The sequence below is a fragment of the Emericellopsis atlantica genome (genome assembly GCF_019669845.1).
Source record: "Emericellopsis atlantica unplaced genomic scaffold F5Z01scaffold_8, whole genome shotgun sequence".
NCBI classification, from domain to species: Eukaryota; Fungi; Ascomycota; class Sordariomycetes; order Hypocreales; family Bionectriaceae; genus Emericellopsis; species Emericellopsis atlantica.
Window position 1 is genome coordinate 930378 of NW_025764710.1, and position 15311 is coordinate 945688.

The 15311-nt window shown below is 51.1% G+C and overlaps 5 protein-coding genes across 5 annotated transcripts; 3 read left to right on the forward strand and 2 right to left on the reverse strand.

Annotated features, from left to right (window-relative positions):
* Positions 1–319: 319 nt before the first annotated feature.
* Positions 320–1734, reverse strand: F5Z01DRAFT_651268 (homoisocitrate dehydrogenase). Its single transcript, XM_046263219.1, has 2 exons — positions 1600–1734; positions 320–1525 (listed from the first exon to the last, which is right to left on the reverse strand). Exons 1-2 carry the CDS (start codon positions 1625–1627, stop codon positions 480–482), a joined length of 1074 nt encoding a protein of 357 aa, XP_046120084.1. The 5' UTR covers positions 1628–1734; the 3' UTR covers positions 320–479.
* F5Z01DRAFT_651271 (uncharacterized protein) lies at positions 1735–5100 on the forward strand. Its single transcript, XM_046263220.1, has 7 exons — positions 1735–2083; positions 2133–2263; positions 2311–2605; positions 2656–3132; positions 3185–4279; positions 4333–4532; positions 4579–5100. Exons 1-7 carry the CDS (start codon positions 1991–1993, stop codon positions 4601–4603), a joined length of 2316 nt encoding a protein of 771 aa, XP_046120085.1. The 5' UTR covers positions 1735–1990; the 3' UTR covers positions 4604–5100.
* Positions 5101–5150: 50 nt separating this feature from the next.
* On the forward strand, positions 5151–6152 carry F5Z01DRAFT_542495 (60S ribosomal protein L12). Its single transcript, XM_046260540.1, has 5 exons — positions 5151–5338; positions 5388–5421; positions 5480–5600; positions 5650–5974; positions 6023–6152. Exons 1-5 carry the CDS (start codon positions 5335–5337, stop codon positions 6034–6036), a joined length of 498 nt encoding a protein of 165 aa, XP_046120086.1. The 5' UTR covers positions 5151–5334; the 3' UTR covers positions 6037–6152.
* Positions 6153–7712: 1560 nt separating this feature from the next.
* F5Z01DRAFT_619254 (glycosyl transferase family 41-domain-containing protein) lies at positions 7713–11782 on the forward strand (the record flags this gene model as incomplete). The annotated part of the gene is made up of 4 exons (XM_046261080.1): positions 7713–8515; positions 8566–8800; positions 8851–11082; positions 11147–11782. 4 exons carry the CDS (start codon positions 7713–7715, stop codon positions 11780–11782), a joined length of 3906 nt encoding a protein of 1301 aa, XP_046120087.1.
* Positions 11783–13699: 1917 nt separating this feature from the next.
* F5Z01DRAFT_619402 (Homeodomain-like protein) lies at positions 13700–14026 on the reverse strand (the record flags this gene model as incomplete). Its single annotated transcript, XM_046261086.1, has 1 exon — positions 13700–14026. A coding segment is annotated over one exon (327 nt), but the record flags the coding sequence as incomplete, so codon positions are not given.
* Between the last annotated feature and the right edge of the window lie 1285 nt (positions 14027–15311).

A 15311-nucleotide genomic window follows, 5' to 3' on the forward strand; every position in this document is an offset into this window, starting at 1 on the left:
AATCGCGAATTCATTCTAGACTATATTCGTTATAACGGAGGTTTATTATAGCCCTTATTTTATTACCCTTAGTACTTAAAAGAATTTTTTTTTATAATATAATTAGCCCTTTATATATTAACTTATAATAGCCTTACTTAGTATTATATATTTAATATATATATATATATATATATTCTTATAGAAATATATAAACTTTATAGTATATTCTTAAGAAAAATTAATTAATAAATTTTTTATTCATTTATTTTTTTTTTATATTATTAGATAGACTTGATTTAAGCTATTAAGTTATTTTTAATAAGGCCTAGCCTATAATACCTTCTTAATATAAATATAATAATAGTAATATTATTACCTTTATAATTCCTATAAGGATAATATTTTTTAAAGTAAAACTAAAGATATTAAATAAATTATCTAAGACTTTCTATATTTTCCTAAAATCAGTCTATATATACGTACATAGTAATATACCTCTAAAGCTTATTCAGGATATCCTCTACAACTTGCTCAGTAGTCGCGGTCCCCCCCAAGTCCGGGGTCACCAGAACTCCGGCTTCAAGATTTGCATCAACAGCTGCATATATTTTAGCAGCAGCCGCAGGCTCCTCCAAGAACTCCAGCATCAGTGCGACACTTCGCAATGTCGCAATGGGATTAGCAATGCCCTTGCCCATGATATCAGGAGCACTTCCGTGGCACGGCTCGCCGATGGCGAATCCCTCACCAACATTGGCACTAGGTACCAGACCCAAGCTACCCACGAGAGCGGCTGCACCGTCAGATAAGATGTCACCGTAGAGATTCGGCGCTACGATAACGTCGTAATCTTCAGGTTGGCGGAAGAGCTTATAGACCATTGAATCCACAATCTGCTCCTCGACTGTCACACCATTGAATCTTGCCGCAGACAGAGCGCTCTTAGATGCGGCACGGAACAGGCCATCCGTCTGTGACAGCACGTTCGACTTGTGTGTCACAGTCACCAAGGGGGACTTATGGATGCTGGAGGCACCCTCTTCGCGAAGTCGTTGCCGGCGCACAGCAATATCGCCGGCCATTGTCGCGATTCGGAAAGATGCACGCTCGGAAATGCGCTTGATGGCCTCTGCGACCTTCCCCTCAGGACCGCTGTATGTCTTTTCTTCCTTCACATACAAGTCCTCCGTGTTTTCTCGTACGATAACCATGTCGATTGGCTTGACGGCCGTCATGACCGACTTGACGGGACGTACGTTCGCGTAGAGATCGAGCTTTTTGCGGAGGGCAACAATCGGGGATGAATATCCTTTGACAGCTTGAGTAGGCGAGCTCACGGCGCCAAAAAGAGCACCGTCGCACTCTGCCTTCAGAATGTCCACCGTCTTTTCTGGCAATGCGGCACCCGTTTGCTCAAAAGCCTCGAACCCAGCTTTCAGGTCTACAAACTCGAACTTGAGCTTGAGGTAGGCTGGTAGAGCCTCAAGCACCCGGCGGCCGGCAGGAATGACTTCCTTCCCAATGCCATCTCCAGGAATCAATCCTAAAAATACTTTGTAAGCCTGACATCGTCATGTTTATGAGAGCTAGCGGGCTTGTAAGGGGGTTTTCACATACCAATGCGAAGCGTGCGTACCGACATCATGAACTGTTGCTTGGTTTGTTACACGGCCGATAACCGGAGACAAATTTCGAAGAATTGAGATCCTGGTTGGAAAAGGAAAAAGTTGGGGAAGATTATTAGTTAGCGGGTTTACCGTGACGGTGACAGAGTGGGGGGTACGTGCCTTAGCAGCGGCCTTACCTTACTGGAGCATGTAGAGGACCTGCCCCACTATACCTCAAGCTTGAGCATCGACCTCTATCTGAAGTCCTGCCACGTTCGGCCAGCTTGAGGACACCTCAGCCTCAAGGACCATCGACTCTCATACAGTTGTGCGCACGATAGCTCCCACCAGCGCCAACGGAAACCACACCCCCGCGACTTGTTGGATCTCCAACGGCAATCATGGATTACGAAGCTCTCAAAGAACAATGGAGCGAGATGGAGGATCGAGATGGCGCTCGTCTGAGCTGGAACGTCTTCCCAAGCTCTCGTATGGTATGAATAGCGTCCAGTGTTCAGGTTGGACTAGGCTGAACCTTTGTAGGAAGCATCTCGACTTGTCGCGCCCATAGGCGTCTTGTACACGCCTCTGAAAGAGAAGCTCGACACCCCTCTGCTTCAATTTGAGCCGGTTACCTGCAAGCAGCCTTGCCGAGCTGTCTTGAACCCCTTCTGGCAAGTATGAAAACGACGGCAACCCGAAGCGTTACTGACAGTTCCAGTCAAGTTGACACCCGGGCGCGTGTTTGGATATGTCCTTTCTGTCTCTCGCGTAATCAGCTACCGCCCCATTACAAAGACATAACGAACAATGCGATCCCCCCAGAACTCCACCCAGCTAATTCTACGATCGAATATCGTCTCTCAAGACCGGCGCCTGCCCCGCCCATTTTCCTCTATGTGGTCGATATGTGTCAAGAGGAGGATAGCCTGGCGTCTCTCAAAGAATCGCTGGTAATGAGCTTGAGCCTCCTCCCGGAGAACGCACTCGTGGGACTGATTACTTATGGGACAATGGTAGTGGCCTCTGTCACGCTCCAGTATATGAATGTCGCTGACATTGACAGGCACATGTTCACGAGATCGGATACGACGAATGCGCTAAATCGTACGTTTTCCGGGGTAGCAAAGACTATTCCGCCAAACAGGTTCAGGATATGCTGGGATTAACCTCAGCTGCCATGCGTCCAGGCCTGCAGGCTCAGCCGGGTAGGCCCATGCCCATGGGCCCTGCTTCAAGATTCTTAATGCCGGTGCAACAGGCCGAATTTCAGTTGACAAAGGCCCTCGAGGCCCTTCAAAAGGATCCATGGCCCGTTGCCAATGATCGACGAAATCTTCGATGCACTGGTGTGGCTCTGAGTGTGGCTGTTGGTCTCCTGGAATCATCCTTTCAGAATGCCGGAGCCCGCATAATGCTTTTCGCTGGTGGGCCTGCCACTGAGGGCCCCGGTATGGTTGTAGGACCTGAGCTGCGTGAGCCGATCAGATCGCACCATGACATCGATCGTGACAACATCAAGTATTTCAAGAAGGCTCTGAAGGTTGGTTTGTTGCCCGCTTCACGTGTTCCAAAGCTTACCAAACGTGACACAGTTCTATGACAACTTGGCCAAGAGGACTGCCCATAATGGTCATGTAATTGATATTTTCGCTGGCTGCCTTGATCAAGTCGGTCTTCTGGAGATGAAAGGCCTCTGCAACTCGACGGGCGGACACATGATCTTGACCGACAGCTTCACCTCGTCCATGTTCAAGCAGTCTTTCGTCCGCGTATTCGAGAAGGATGGCGACGAGAACCTCCTCATGGGATTCAATGCGGTGCTCGAAGTCCTCACCACGAAGGAGCTCAAGGTAACTGGGCTGATTGGGCACGCTGTTTCGCTCAACAAGAAATCAGTGTCCGTCGGCGAAACGGAATGTGGCATCGGAAACACTTGTTCGTGGAAGATGTGCGGCATCGATCCCCAGGCGAGCTACGGCATCTACTTCGAGATTGCGAGTCAAGGGGTCCCCGCTCACCAACAAGCACCACAGCAAGGCATTATGCAGTTCTTGACGTACTACCAACACTCGTCTGGCCAATTCCATCTACGGGTCACTACGATTGCTCGCAATCTCAGCGGGCCGGCTGGCGATCCGACCGTTGCACAATCATTCGACCAGGAAGCTGCTGCAGTCCTTATGTCCAGAATTGCCGTTTTCAAGGCAGAAGTCGACGACGGCCCAGACGTCCTACGTTGGGTTGATCGTATGCTCATAAGGTTGTGTTCGAGGTTCGCAGACTACAGAAAAGATGACCCCTCGTCTTTCCGTCTGGAGAAAAACTTCACGCTTTATCCTCAGTTTATGTTTCACTTGAGACGGAGTCAGTTTCTTCAAGTGTTCAACAATTCCCCGGATGAGACAGCATTCTACCGTCATGTACTCAACCATGAAGACGTGGCGAATTCTCTCGTTATGATCCAGCCCACCCTCGACTCCTATACTTTTGACCAGGACGGGGGCCAGCCCGTTCTGCTGGATTCGGCGTCTATTCAGCCGACGCACATTTTGCTGCTCGATACGTTTTTCCATATCCTGATATTTCACGGTGAGACTGTTGCAGAGTGGCGCAAAGCTGGCTATCAGGAACAGGAGGGTTACGAGAATTTCGCCGCTTTGTTGGAACAGCCAAAGGAAGATGCTCGAGTAAGTCTCTTTGTAGACACCGGCTGTGTGGACACCTTTCTAATGAATCGCAGGACTTGATCACCGACCGTTTCCCGCTTCCCCGCTTCATTGTTTGCGATGCAGGCGGATCACAGGCCCGTTTCTTGTTGTCGAAGCTGAACCCATCGACTACTCACACTACGGGAGCGTACGGGGGAGTTGGCGCCACAACCGCGCAGACGATTTTCACAGATGATGTGTCATTGCAGACATTCATGGAACACTTGATGAAGTATGCTCATTGCTCCGCTGACAATACTGCGCTGACAAATTTCTAGACTTGCTGTTAGTGGCACTACTTAGTGCTCGTATTCAACTTGCACCTGTGATTCAGTATGGAATCGCCGCTACAATGCTCACCATGTTACGCATGTTGTGAATACACACACTGGATCTCAGTGTTGATCGAGGGAGAGGAGAGAAGCCTTTTGATGCAGTCAAATGATAGAGTTGTACAACGTGAGCCAAAGAATTCAGCTAAAGAATTCAAAGGCTAGTGATGGACAAAGATCCTAGGCAAACCATGGACCAAGCGACGGCATTTTCATGATTATTCTGATGGTATGTGTATCATCGATGACTAACTGCTTCGTCAAAACACTCGCCATTGAGGGATACATATGTACAGGAGTGAATTCTTTCGCGGATGTATTTCCTGAGAAGCTTCCGTAAGAATGAATATGGTAGTAATTACAGTGCAGGCTCAGTAATGTGTTTCGCGGCGCGGTATCATGTCTGGTTTAGTTCTACTTAACGAGGTACAGATATCTACAGTAGAAGTGTTCATCGCGATTCGCCGGACGTTTTTGCCAAGACCCACTCTAGCAAGCCTGGCCACTCACGAACCATCTTTGGACCTTACCTCAGCCTGCTGAACGCACGAGCCACTGCTCGTTAGGGCACACACCATTTTTCCCAATTTGAGCTTTCGAACTTTTTGCCAAACCCAACTTTTCCACAACCTCACCTCTTCTCGACCTCCATTGTTCGGCAAGCTAACCTCGAGCCTCTGTCGATATCACGATTATTTCATCATGCGTACGTCTGCAAAAGATTACTCCGTAAACTACATGCTGACATCCCCTAGCTCCTAAGTTCGATCCCAATGAGGTGAAGGTCATGTACGTTTGCTGCTGCAATGGCTATCAGTGATTCGCGCTGACCATGGATCTCTCACAGCCACCTTCGCGCCACTGGTGGTGAAGTCGGTGCTTCCTCTGCACTTGCGCCCAAGATCGGTCCCCTGGGTCTGTCGCCCAAGAAGGTCGGAGAAGATATTGCCAAGGCTACCGGCGACTGGGTATGTTTGGCAAAATAATATTTGGTTACTGCCACTGATGTCGCTCTAGAAAGGTCTCCGTGTCACCGTGAAGCTCACGATCCAGAACCGCCAGGCCGCTGTGTCTGTCGTGCCCACCGCTTCATCCTTGATCATCAAGGCTCTGAAGGAGCCCCCACGCGATCGCAAGAAGGAGAAGAACATCAAGCACAGCAAGTCTGTTCCTCTCGATGAGGTCATTGCTATCGCTCGTACGATGCGCTACAAGTCTTTCGCCAAGGAGCTCAGTGGCACCGTCAAGGAGGTCCTGGGTACTGCCCGCAGCGTTGGCTGCCAGGTCGATGGCAAGTCTCCCCAGACTGTCATCGAGGGTATTGACAGCGGAGACATTGAGAGTAAGTCCTGGCATCCACCATCCTGAACCCCGACTAACAATCACAAAGTTCCCGACGAATGAGATAGCCATCAGGCACTACAATGATGACGCGAAGTTCACGATAACTGCATCGGCCACCGGTCGAAGATGATAGCACGAGATCATGATACCAGCTCTTATCGGTGTACTGTTTCCTCGCCTTGTGCACAACAACAATCGTGACTACCCCCGCATGAAATGCTCACCTTGACTCACTCTGAATCAACCTGATTGCCCCGTGGTTGAATTCAATTTTTGTCCAAGGAAGATTGACATGACCCCATACTCACCGCCACATCTAAAATTATCATATGGATGTGTTGGTCCATTGGCGCGGTCAACATTTCACACTATCTTAGGGTTGTCTCCTGTGCTAAAAGTCGCCGTTGAGCAGGCACCTTCTGAAAGTGCCTGGTCGCATGTTTGCGCTTCTCGTTCCGATCCATGCGTGTACCTAATGAGATATATGCAGTGTCAAGAGCAAGTGCAATGGTTAATGGAGCAAAGAGGTATCGAAGGGCCGGGCAGCGACCCGCGCTGGCGCGTGCACAGTAAATCATAGTCAAACTACCTGAAGCAAGCAAGTCAAGGATGAATGCCAAGTATTACAACCATCAAAATTGCAAGAGTCCTCGAGACTAGAGCCTCGGGCAAAAAATATCCCTCAAACATCAAATTAGAAGGGGTACAGACAATACTCTAGTACTGTCCAGCATGGGTAATGCCAGTGTCTTCTTTATCATATTGTTGACACGTTGGCCTTCAGAATCCAGCTTGGTGTTGGCGAACTCTCGTCTCTGCTTAGTAGTTGAGATTCTCGGGTAGGTACATGCTTGCATCCTTGGTTCTGCCCACCTCAGCAGCGGACTTGGGTGCCACGGGTCAAACATGCTTGGCTCAAGATACCACGTACGCCCTGGCGCATTGGCTACGGCCACCAGTATCGCATTTGTTGTCTGCACTGCCTTGAATCCCTCCTTCTATTCTAAAGCGACACATTGACCTTAGAGCGCGATCCTTCCGCCGCAGCGGAGGATTAAGATTATTAGGAACGAAGCGCACCAGATCACTTATCAGCAAGCGCCATCCCCTCGCGTTGATTGAAGTCAATAGTCAATACCGCACAGCATTGGTCCAGTGCTCGCCAATGCCTCCAAGTTCTAACGCGTTGCGACAGGATCGCATGCGTGCATCGCTGGCCTTCGACGCAGAGTGATCTGGTCGTTGAGCAGAGGCAAAAGCTGTCTATCTTGTTCGGAAGTCACCTTCAAGCCATGTCGCAACGAAGACGCCAGAACGACTGCTCTCGGCAACGCTCCACAACCAGGCGTGCTGAGCTCCGTCCGAGTCTCGACCAGCCCCTTGCTGGATTTTCACGGGCATCGCCCTTTCGACAGACACGGATGGGCCAACGCGATATGACTCTCGGGTTCTCCCCGTACCGACGAATCGAAGGACCATGGCACCGGCCCAGAGTCTATGCCACATCAGGGGCGACGCTCACGCCCGAAGAACATACATCGCTCGGACTTCTTAAGTCACCAGAGGGAAAACTGGAAGGCGCCAGGTCTTTATACCACTGGGGGAATAGGAGCTCGGAAAATGACGGACAACTGCCGACGCCAGTGCTGGCATGGGGTTCAAACGGTCAACATGCGAACCCTGCACCGCATCAACTTGAACATGACGGATCGTCATTGTGCCAATACTCTACATCTATGCAGTTGAGCTGCTGGCTTGAAGATTCATCACCACCGAACTTTCGAATCAATGGCAACAATGTACGTGCCTTTTGTCCGCCACCTATGCCTTCGGCGGACGATTTGTCGCTAGGGCAAGGCTGGCAGACCGACCAGCCAACCTGGAACTATCGTGCAACTAGACTATGTGCTAGTCAGAGTGGCCGCGCAGCTGGACCAGACATTGCCAATTCGCCACACGTCGACTTTGACATACCTCCATCTACTTTCACAGGCTCGCTGCTTTCTTCAGCGTACGCGCAACCCATTATGCCTGTCAATGCGCTGGCTTCAGGATACAGTCCAGCGTTCCGTGAGAAGACGCTGTCTGAAGCACACCAGCTCTATGTTGATTTATTGACGGATGCTTCGGTGAGACGAGCCAATTTGGCAAAGCGGGAAAATCGTAAGCCTGGCAGTCATCGAGGCTTCGTCTATCCTAAGCCCCCCAACCCCATTGGGCTGAGCGCGAATGGGACCCCCAAGAAAGAGGGCCCCGACGATGGACGACGGAACGCCTCCGAGGCGTTGCCAAAAACTGGGCAGCTCTATAACCGCCCACAGCCCCTGGCGGCAAGTCGTAACTTCATTCCAAAGGGGTCATTCGAAAGTACACCTCAATCTGCGGCAAAATTCAACCTTGAGATACTCAGTGCGTTATGTGAACAAAACAATTGGCAATGGCAAGAGGGAATGCTGATGGGTGGATGCCTTCACTATGGCCTCGGTAATTTCGAGGATGCATTACAGTGGTATTCGCATATCCTCGTGACAAACCCCCGGTGAGCAACCTGGTAGCTACAATTCTTTGCCTTTGCTGATTTATGTCCAGTCATGTTGTGGCAATGACTAATGCTGCGGCGGCGTCATATTGCTTGGGGCGATACGACGACGCCGAGCAATATTGGTCAAGGTCCATGACAATGTGTCCCGAGTATCTGGAAGCTACAGAGCACCTCGTCGGGTTGCTTTACAGGAAACGCAGCAGAGAAGCAATTGAAGCCATCACGTATGTTCAAGAGTCGCTGAGGCTTGGACGCGGAAGACCATCTTCCTGGACAGGACCCGTAAGAAAACATCCGAGCTCTACATCCCTCACATATGTTGACCATTTTAGGGGAACAGTCTGTTAGGAGCTGGCTCTGGTGGTTACGGCTCAAGTGGATACTCTATACCAGGCAGCGAAAATGGCAGGATGCTGGCCTTGCTACACGCCAAAGGCACTATGCTCTATGGCATGCAGGAAATCGGTCGAGCAGCAGAGGCCTTTGAAGAAGCTGTGCTTATCAGCACTGGGCAGCGCGCAAGCAATGTGCAAGAACTTGTTCGGCGCATACAACAAGTCTTGTCACCGCCAGGGAAGCATGGTGAATTGTCCACTAGTCAACCACCGCCGCTTTTATTGGGACCAGCCGAAGCTCGAAAAACAGCACAAATCCTTTTCGGCGGCCGGGGTGAGCTTCCTGGGCTTGCCCATGTCATCGATGAAGGATCTAGATGGGCCGCAAGTCAGACGACGAGTAATTCGCTCTTATCTCTGGCTAAGATCTTCCAGGATTCCATGGCAAACGACACACAGAGGAAAAGCCCCGATTCGCGTATCTTCAGCGTGGGCGACATCCTGTCTTTGTACTACCTGTCGCTCTCGCTGCAAGAGAGTCCCTCTACAGCAAACAACGTTGGCATACTGCTAGCTGGTGTGCAGAGCTCAGGATGGCGCCATCAGCTTTCACAAGATGCTCAAGAAACAATGAGGTCGACGAAGATCCCTGGTATCCTACCAGGGAGTGGGCTTGCGCTAGCTTTGGCGTACTATCAGTATGGTCTGCGTCTTGACCCGAAACATGTTCACTTGCACACCAATCTTGGCAGTCTTCTCAAAGACATCGGCCAGCTTGACTTGGCGATACAAATGTACCAGCAAGCAGTCGCTTGTGATGGGAACTTCGATATTGCGCTGACAAATCTCGCCAATGCTGTCAAAGATCGAGGGCGCATTAAGGATGCCATTACATACTACAGAAGGGCGGTCCAGGCTAATCCGACCTTCTCCGAGGCCGTCTGTGGGCTTCTCACAGCACTGAATTCGGTCTGCGACTGGAAAGGGCGCGGCGGGGTCTTTCTCGACTTCGGTCGATTCGATCGATGGCATGTAGACGACTCGGGAGCTCTGGTGGACGCTAGATCTCGTGGTCGGGGCAGTGGAGTGACTCAACGTGTGGTCAATATCGTGGCTCACCAACTTGAAGAGGCATCTCACTGGGGCAAACATACACTCCGCGAGGACATGATTTGGTCAATGTCGACGTACCTTGCGCAACTCTGTCAAAACCAGGGCGAGCAACTTGCAGCCTGGTTGCGAGCCTGGAAAGGTCAGTCTTGGGAAGGTTGTCGCCTGGTCCGCCTCGTGGAGCGCGCCACCCGTGTTGCTGTCCGTAACAGCTATCTGGCACAGATCGAGTTCGGTACATCGCCACCAGCCGACCTGCGCATGCCGTTACCACCGGGGCTGACTGTGCCGTCAGCGCCGACAATACTTCCGTTCCACACATTCACGTGTCCGCTAAGCGCAAAGGACGTGCGAGCGATATCTCAGCGAAACGCACACCGTACCAGCTGTTTAACATTGAAGTCATCTTGGCTGCCAGCTTCTCTGCCAAGGCCGCCGACGCCACCAGCACATCACCTGAATGTTGGCTATATCTCCTCAGATTTCAATAACCATCCTCTGGCGCATTTGATGCAGTCCGTGTTCGGGTTTCACGATACGCGACGCGTGCGCGCACACTGCTATGCGACAAGCCCCAGCGACAAATCGTTGTATCGGCAGAAAATTGAAAAAGAGGCTCCTGTCTTCCGTGACGTTAGTGATTGGGCTTCTGCTTCTGTTGTCCGTCAGATCCTGGAAGATAACATACACATACTTGTGAACCTGAATGGGTACACAAGAGGCGCGCGCAACGATATTTTCGCTGCTAGGCCAGCTCCAATCCAGATGTCATTCATGGGGTTCGCAGGGACTCTCGGCGCTGAATGGTGCGACTACATCTTAGCGGATCATATCACTGTACCGCCTGGCACACTTCGGCCTTGGAGAAACAACTTGAGCATCGACGACCTGTTCCAAGATAGAAATGAAGAAGATGACGGCGATTGGGTGTACTCGGAGAATGTCGTCTACTGCAAGGAGACTTTCTTTTGCTGCGACCATGCGCAGTCAAGCGAGCCGGGTGAGCGCGAAGTTTCATGGGCCACAGAGCAAGAGCGCAGGTGGCAGATGCGCAAGTCATTGTTTCCATCTCTGCCCGATGAAGCTATCATCTTGGGCAATTTCAACCAGTTGTACAAGGTAGGCTTGACATACACTATTCTTCTGACCGATACTCAAGCTGACCGGCCTGCGTTTGTCACAGATTGAGCCAACGACCTTCCGCACATGGTTGCGCATTTTGGCTGGTGTCCCACGAGCTGTGCTGTGGCTCCTTCGATTTCCCGACTTGGGTGAGGCCAACCTTCTTGAGACAGCCAAGGCCTGGGCTGGTGACGAGGTTACTAGCCGCCTCATTTTCACCGACGTGGCGCCAAAGAACCAACACATTGCACGAGCGCGCGTATGCGATCTGTTCCTCGATACCCCAGAGTGCAACGCTCATACAACGGCGGCGGACGTATTGTGGTCCAGTACGCCGTTGCTCACGCTTCCGCGATATCCTTACAAGATGTGCTCGCGCATGGCCGCATCTATACTCAAGGGTGCCCTTCCCAGATCCGCGGAAGGCGAACGAATCGCTGCTACACTCATAGCGAATACCGAGACTGAGTACGAGCAAACAGCCATTGCTCTTGGGAATGGACTGACGTACCATTTCGAGAATGGCCTTTATGGTGAAGGCCGCGGTCCACTCATGGACATGCGGCGAATCTTGTTTGAAAGTAAGTGGGCATGCCCGCTATTCGACACGCGCCGCTGGGTCAGCAATGTCGAGAGCGCTTACGAGGTGGCGTGGCGGAGATGGGTCGATGGTCAAGGTGGTGATATCTTTCTGTGACGTGACCGTGATTACTAGTGATTTGATTGATCGGACACAAGAATCGTCTGGTGTCGTGTCTTATTTTTTGAGCCGGAGTTGGGCGAGTTGGGCGCAATTACTTCTGCTTGTTTCGCTCTTTTCTGCGACAAGTCCTTGGTCGGGGGAAGTTACTATGTGATCGTAGTGTGATCATTGCTCCTAAACTACCTACCTAGAGGCGCGACACAGGACCAATACTTGCCGTTAGCTTTGTCTGGTCGGTTAACACAAGCTCCATGTCTGTTTGCGCCATCCCAAAGCTGCATGAACTTTGGCTACGCACATCCAAACCTGCTTCGGGCGGCGTTGACTTGATCCTGGCGAGGCCGGAGAATGCTAACAGGCGGTAGGGCAGGTAAGATATCTAATCCGCATGGTGTAGCATTTACAAAACCCCCAAGGGGCGATCAGGAAACCATTCCGTGACCCGGTTCCTGACTTGCCGCAACGTGCTCAAAACTGACCAGCAGGTCTGCAGACGGTCTCCATAGGTTTGACGCCGGGAAATGTAAGGCCAGAACACTGGCAACTGTTCAGGGTCGAACGCTAGACTATGCGCTGCCATGTTTGATATGTTCAACGACTTAGTACTCACAAGCTATACTATGCCCGTGAAGGCATTGAATGTGACAGAATGCTGTGCAGATACCACCAGACGGTATGTCACAGCATGTGACGAGCTGCTCTTCAGCCGAACGACCTTTGTAAGCCGGTCAATGCACCTCGAGGCACCTACCGCTATGTAGAACAAAGTGTGCTAGATTTCGCATAGGTGAATCCCTACAGCATATGGCTCGGCCTGAACTCCCGCCGGCGAAACACTGTGGCCAATGATCAATCAGAATCTGGATGCTCGGCGCCTTCAACTTGTGCAATATCGCGCAGTTGAAAAAGACGCTTCTCGCTTGTTGGAGAACTGAGAAAACTAGGCACCCGTTCGACTGGTGTATTTATATTTGACGTCAGTTCACTGGTGACTGGGTGCGGTTGTTACATTCGTGTCTTACAATATCCAGCAGTGAGGCTCCTGTTGTCGCTATGAGTCCAGGACTCGGTCACTCTTCGCTACAATTACATCATCACCACGTCTCCGCCCCCCTTATCAGATTTCAAACTTCATGCCTAGTTCAGGAGACTATTAATTGAAAGACCAGGGCGTGACCGATCGGGAAGATGTGTTGAGCGGTGGCGTGAGTGGGTGCACGGGTCTTGGTGTGACGGTTGCTGGACACTCCATTGCTGAGAGTACTCCCTTTGAGCTGGTTGAAATGGTCCAGGGCCAAGACTGACGTCCAGATAATCATGGCCGTACCTTTCCACATTTATGTGGTTTGTTGCGTGGCGATGCTCGTCTCTGATGTTTGAGCGTGTGCCACGGTCGAGAAGCCGAGAGCGTTTGCGTGGCACGGCTTCTTCATCCAGTGATTCGGTAGGCCGGTCAGCCGCAAGATTGGCATTAAATACAGATACAGGTTGTGGGACATGAGCGCACTGCGGGCAATCGACTGGTAACGATGCGTCACACTCATCGCAGCAGGCCCAGATGCTTTCGAGGGCTGGGGTGCGGCAGCAGTGACGTCTCGGCGCATTTTTGGCTTGAAGCGAATGCCGACAGCTGACCGACGCCTGGATACTCAGTCGGATGTGAGGAGAGGTAGCGTTGGCACAGTTCGTGGGTGGCTGCGGCGACTGGTGTTCATCCCAAACGTGGATACTTTGAGAAGTGGAGGGGGAAGTATGCAAAGCTGGTGTTGCCGCTGATGATGCCGGAGCAGTTAAAACAGTTGCAGGGAACTTTGCATTTAGATGAGAAGTCGGAACTTCAAATAACCGAACTGCACCATCGTGACCAGGACGGTCCAGTCGTTCGCGTTGTTTGCGCTGACGCTGGTTGTACCCGTTCCACCAGTTTTTGATGGCATTGTCGCTGCGGTTACCCATAAGTCGCGAAAGATGGGCCCAACGCTTGCCATGGCGCGAAACATTTTCGATTATCCATTGCCCTTCGGCAGGGGAGATCGGGTCGTGACACAGGTTCTCGTCCAGGTTCTGATGATAGCGTTCGCGGCATTGCTTCGCCGATCGTCCAGGCATTTGTATGGCAATTGCTGTCCACGAGCTTGAACCGCATACTCTCCGGGCGAGGACAAGTTGCCTATCTTCTGCTTTTGACCATGGTCCTTTGGTCGGTTTCCGGGGCGAAAGTGTGGTAGGCTGCCTCATGCTTGACAAGTCCACCTGTGAAGTAGGCAGCTGGTCAGAGAGCTGCTCCATGATTGTGACAGCTGCGCCTTTTCCTCTGGTGCTCAAATATATGAGAATACATACAGGAGGGATAAGAGTTTCAGTCGTCGGGGAAGAGAGTAAGGGTCATTCTGCCGAAGGGGGCACAGCGCGGTGGTGTTGGCACCTTAACAAATACAGACGGCATGGGTTCCGCTGCGCTTGAGAGCGTAAAAGTGAATTAAAAAAAGAAGAAGAAGAGGTTAGAAAAAAAACAATGCGGTAAGTTCTAATGGTTTGGGGCACTAGGCGAAACGGTGCTTTCTTTTGACGAATATCCACCCCTTAACGCTTCTCGAATAAGAATACAGGTAGGTGGGATTTGACTACCAATGGCGCCGGTAAGCTTGAAACCAAATAGAGTCCGATTGAGCCAGAGTGTCGCTAGAATTAAAGAATAGGTCACCAAGCAAGAGGCTGGACTATTTGCTTAGAGTTCTGTGACTGTTATTGAATTTGTTGTTCGCCGATGGCGTGCGGGAAAAAAAAAAAGGCAACTCACTCACAGGCTCCAACCTCCAGTCACAACTCTCAACTGCAGACTGGGAGATCAGATCAGAACATGGGCAAGGACAGGGGCTTTGGGCTGGCCGCTGGTGCAGTGTCGAGTCGTCGACTGGTCGACACTCGACACTCGACCAGGGTGCCCCTGCTTCACGGAGTGGCGGTAGTGGTGATCAGCTCCGATGGTTCAGCCCAAGCCACGTACGTCTAATTAAGATCGGGTTCAAGGTGGACTTAGTTTTGGGTACCTCGACTAGTAGGTGCGTACAATTTCGATCAGGGACTGGCCTGGCAGCGAGGCCCGGTCCTCTAAAGCCTAGATATACTACTGCTACACATTGCAGTACCGACGCCGCCGTTCAGCAGGATTGGAGAACTGCATGGAGCATTCGGGCTCTGGGATTTGTGCACCCACAGTCGACTTGTCATTAGTTCATCAGATCCATCCCCCAATCGATCTAAGAAAACCGTCGTTAGCTAGACACATCGGTTACTACTAGAATCTAGTCGCATCCATGGACCACCCTTCTGGGGATTATGGGACACTTATGTCAGACTTCTGCTAATGCGCAGGAGCAGGTATAGGGTTGGCAAAACACCACAGTCTTCCTCGACCTTATTACATTACTGTGATGCGCTGTGGAGAAGGTTGTTCAAGTGCCTTGTATTATTACAAAAGAGATAGCCGTTGAGGCTCTATTTATGCGTTCTTGATCGCATG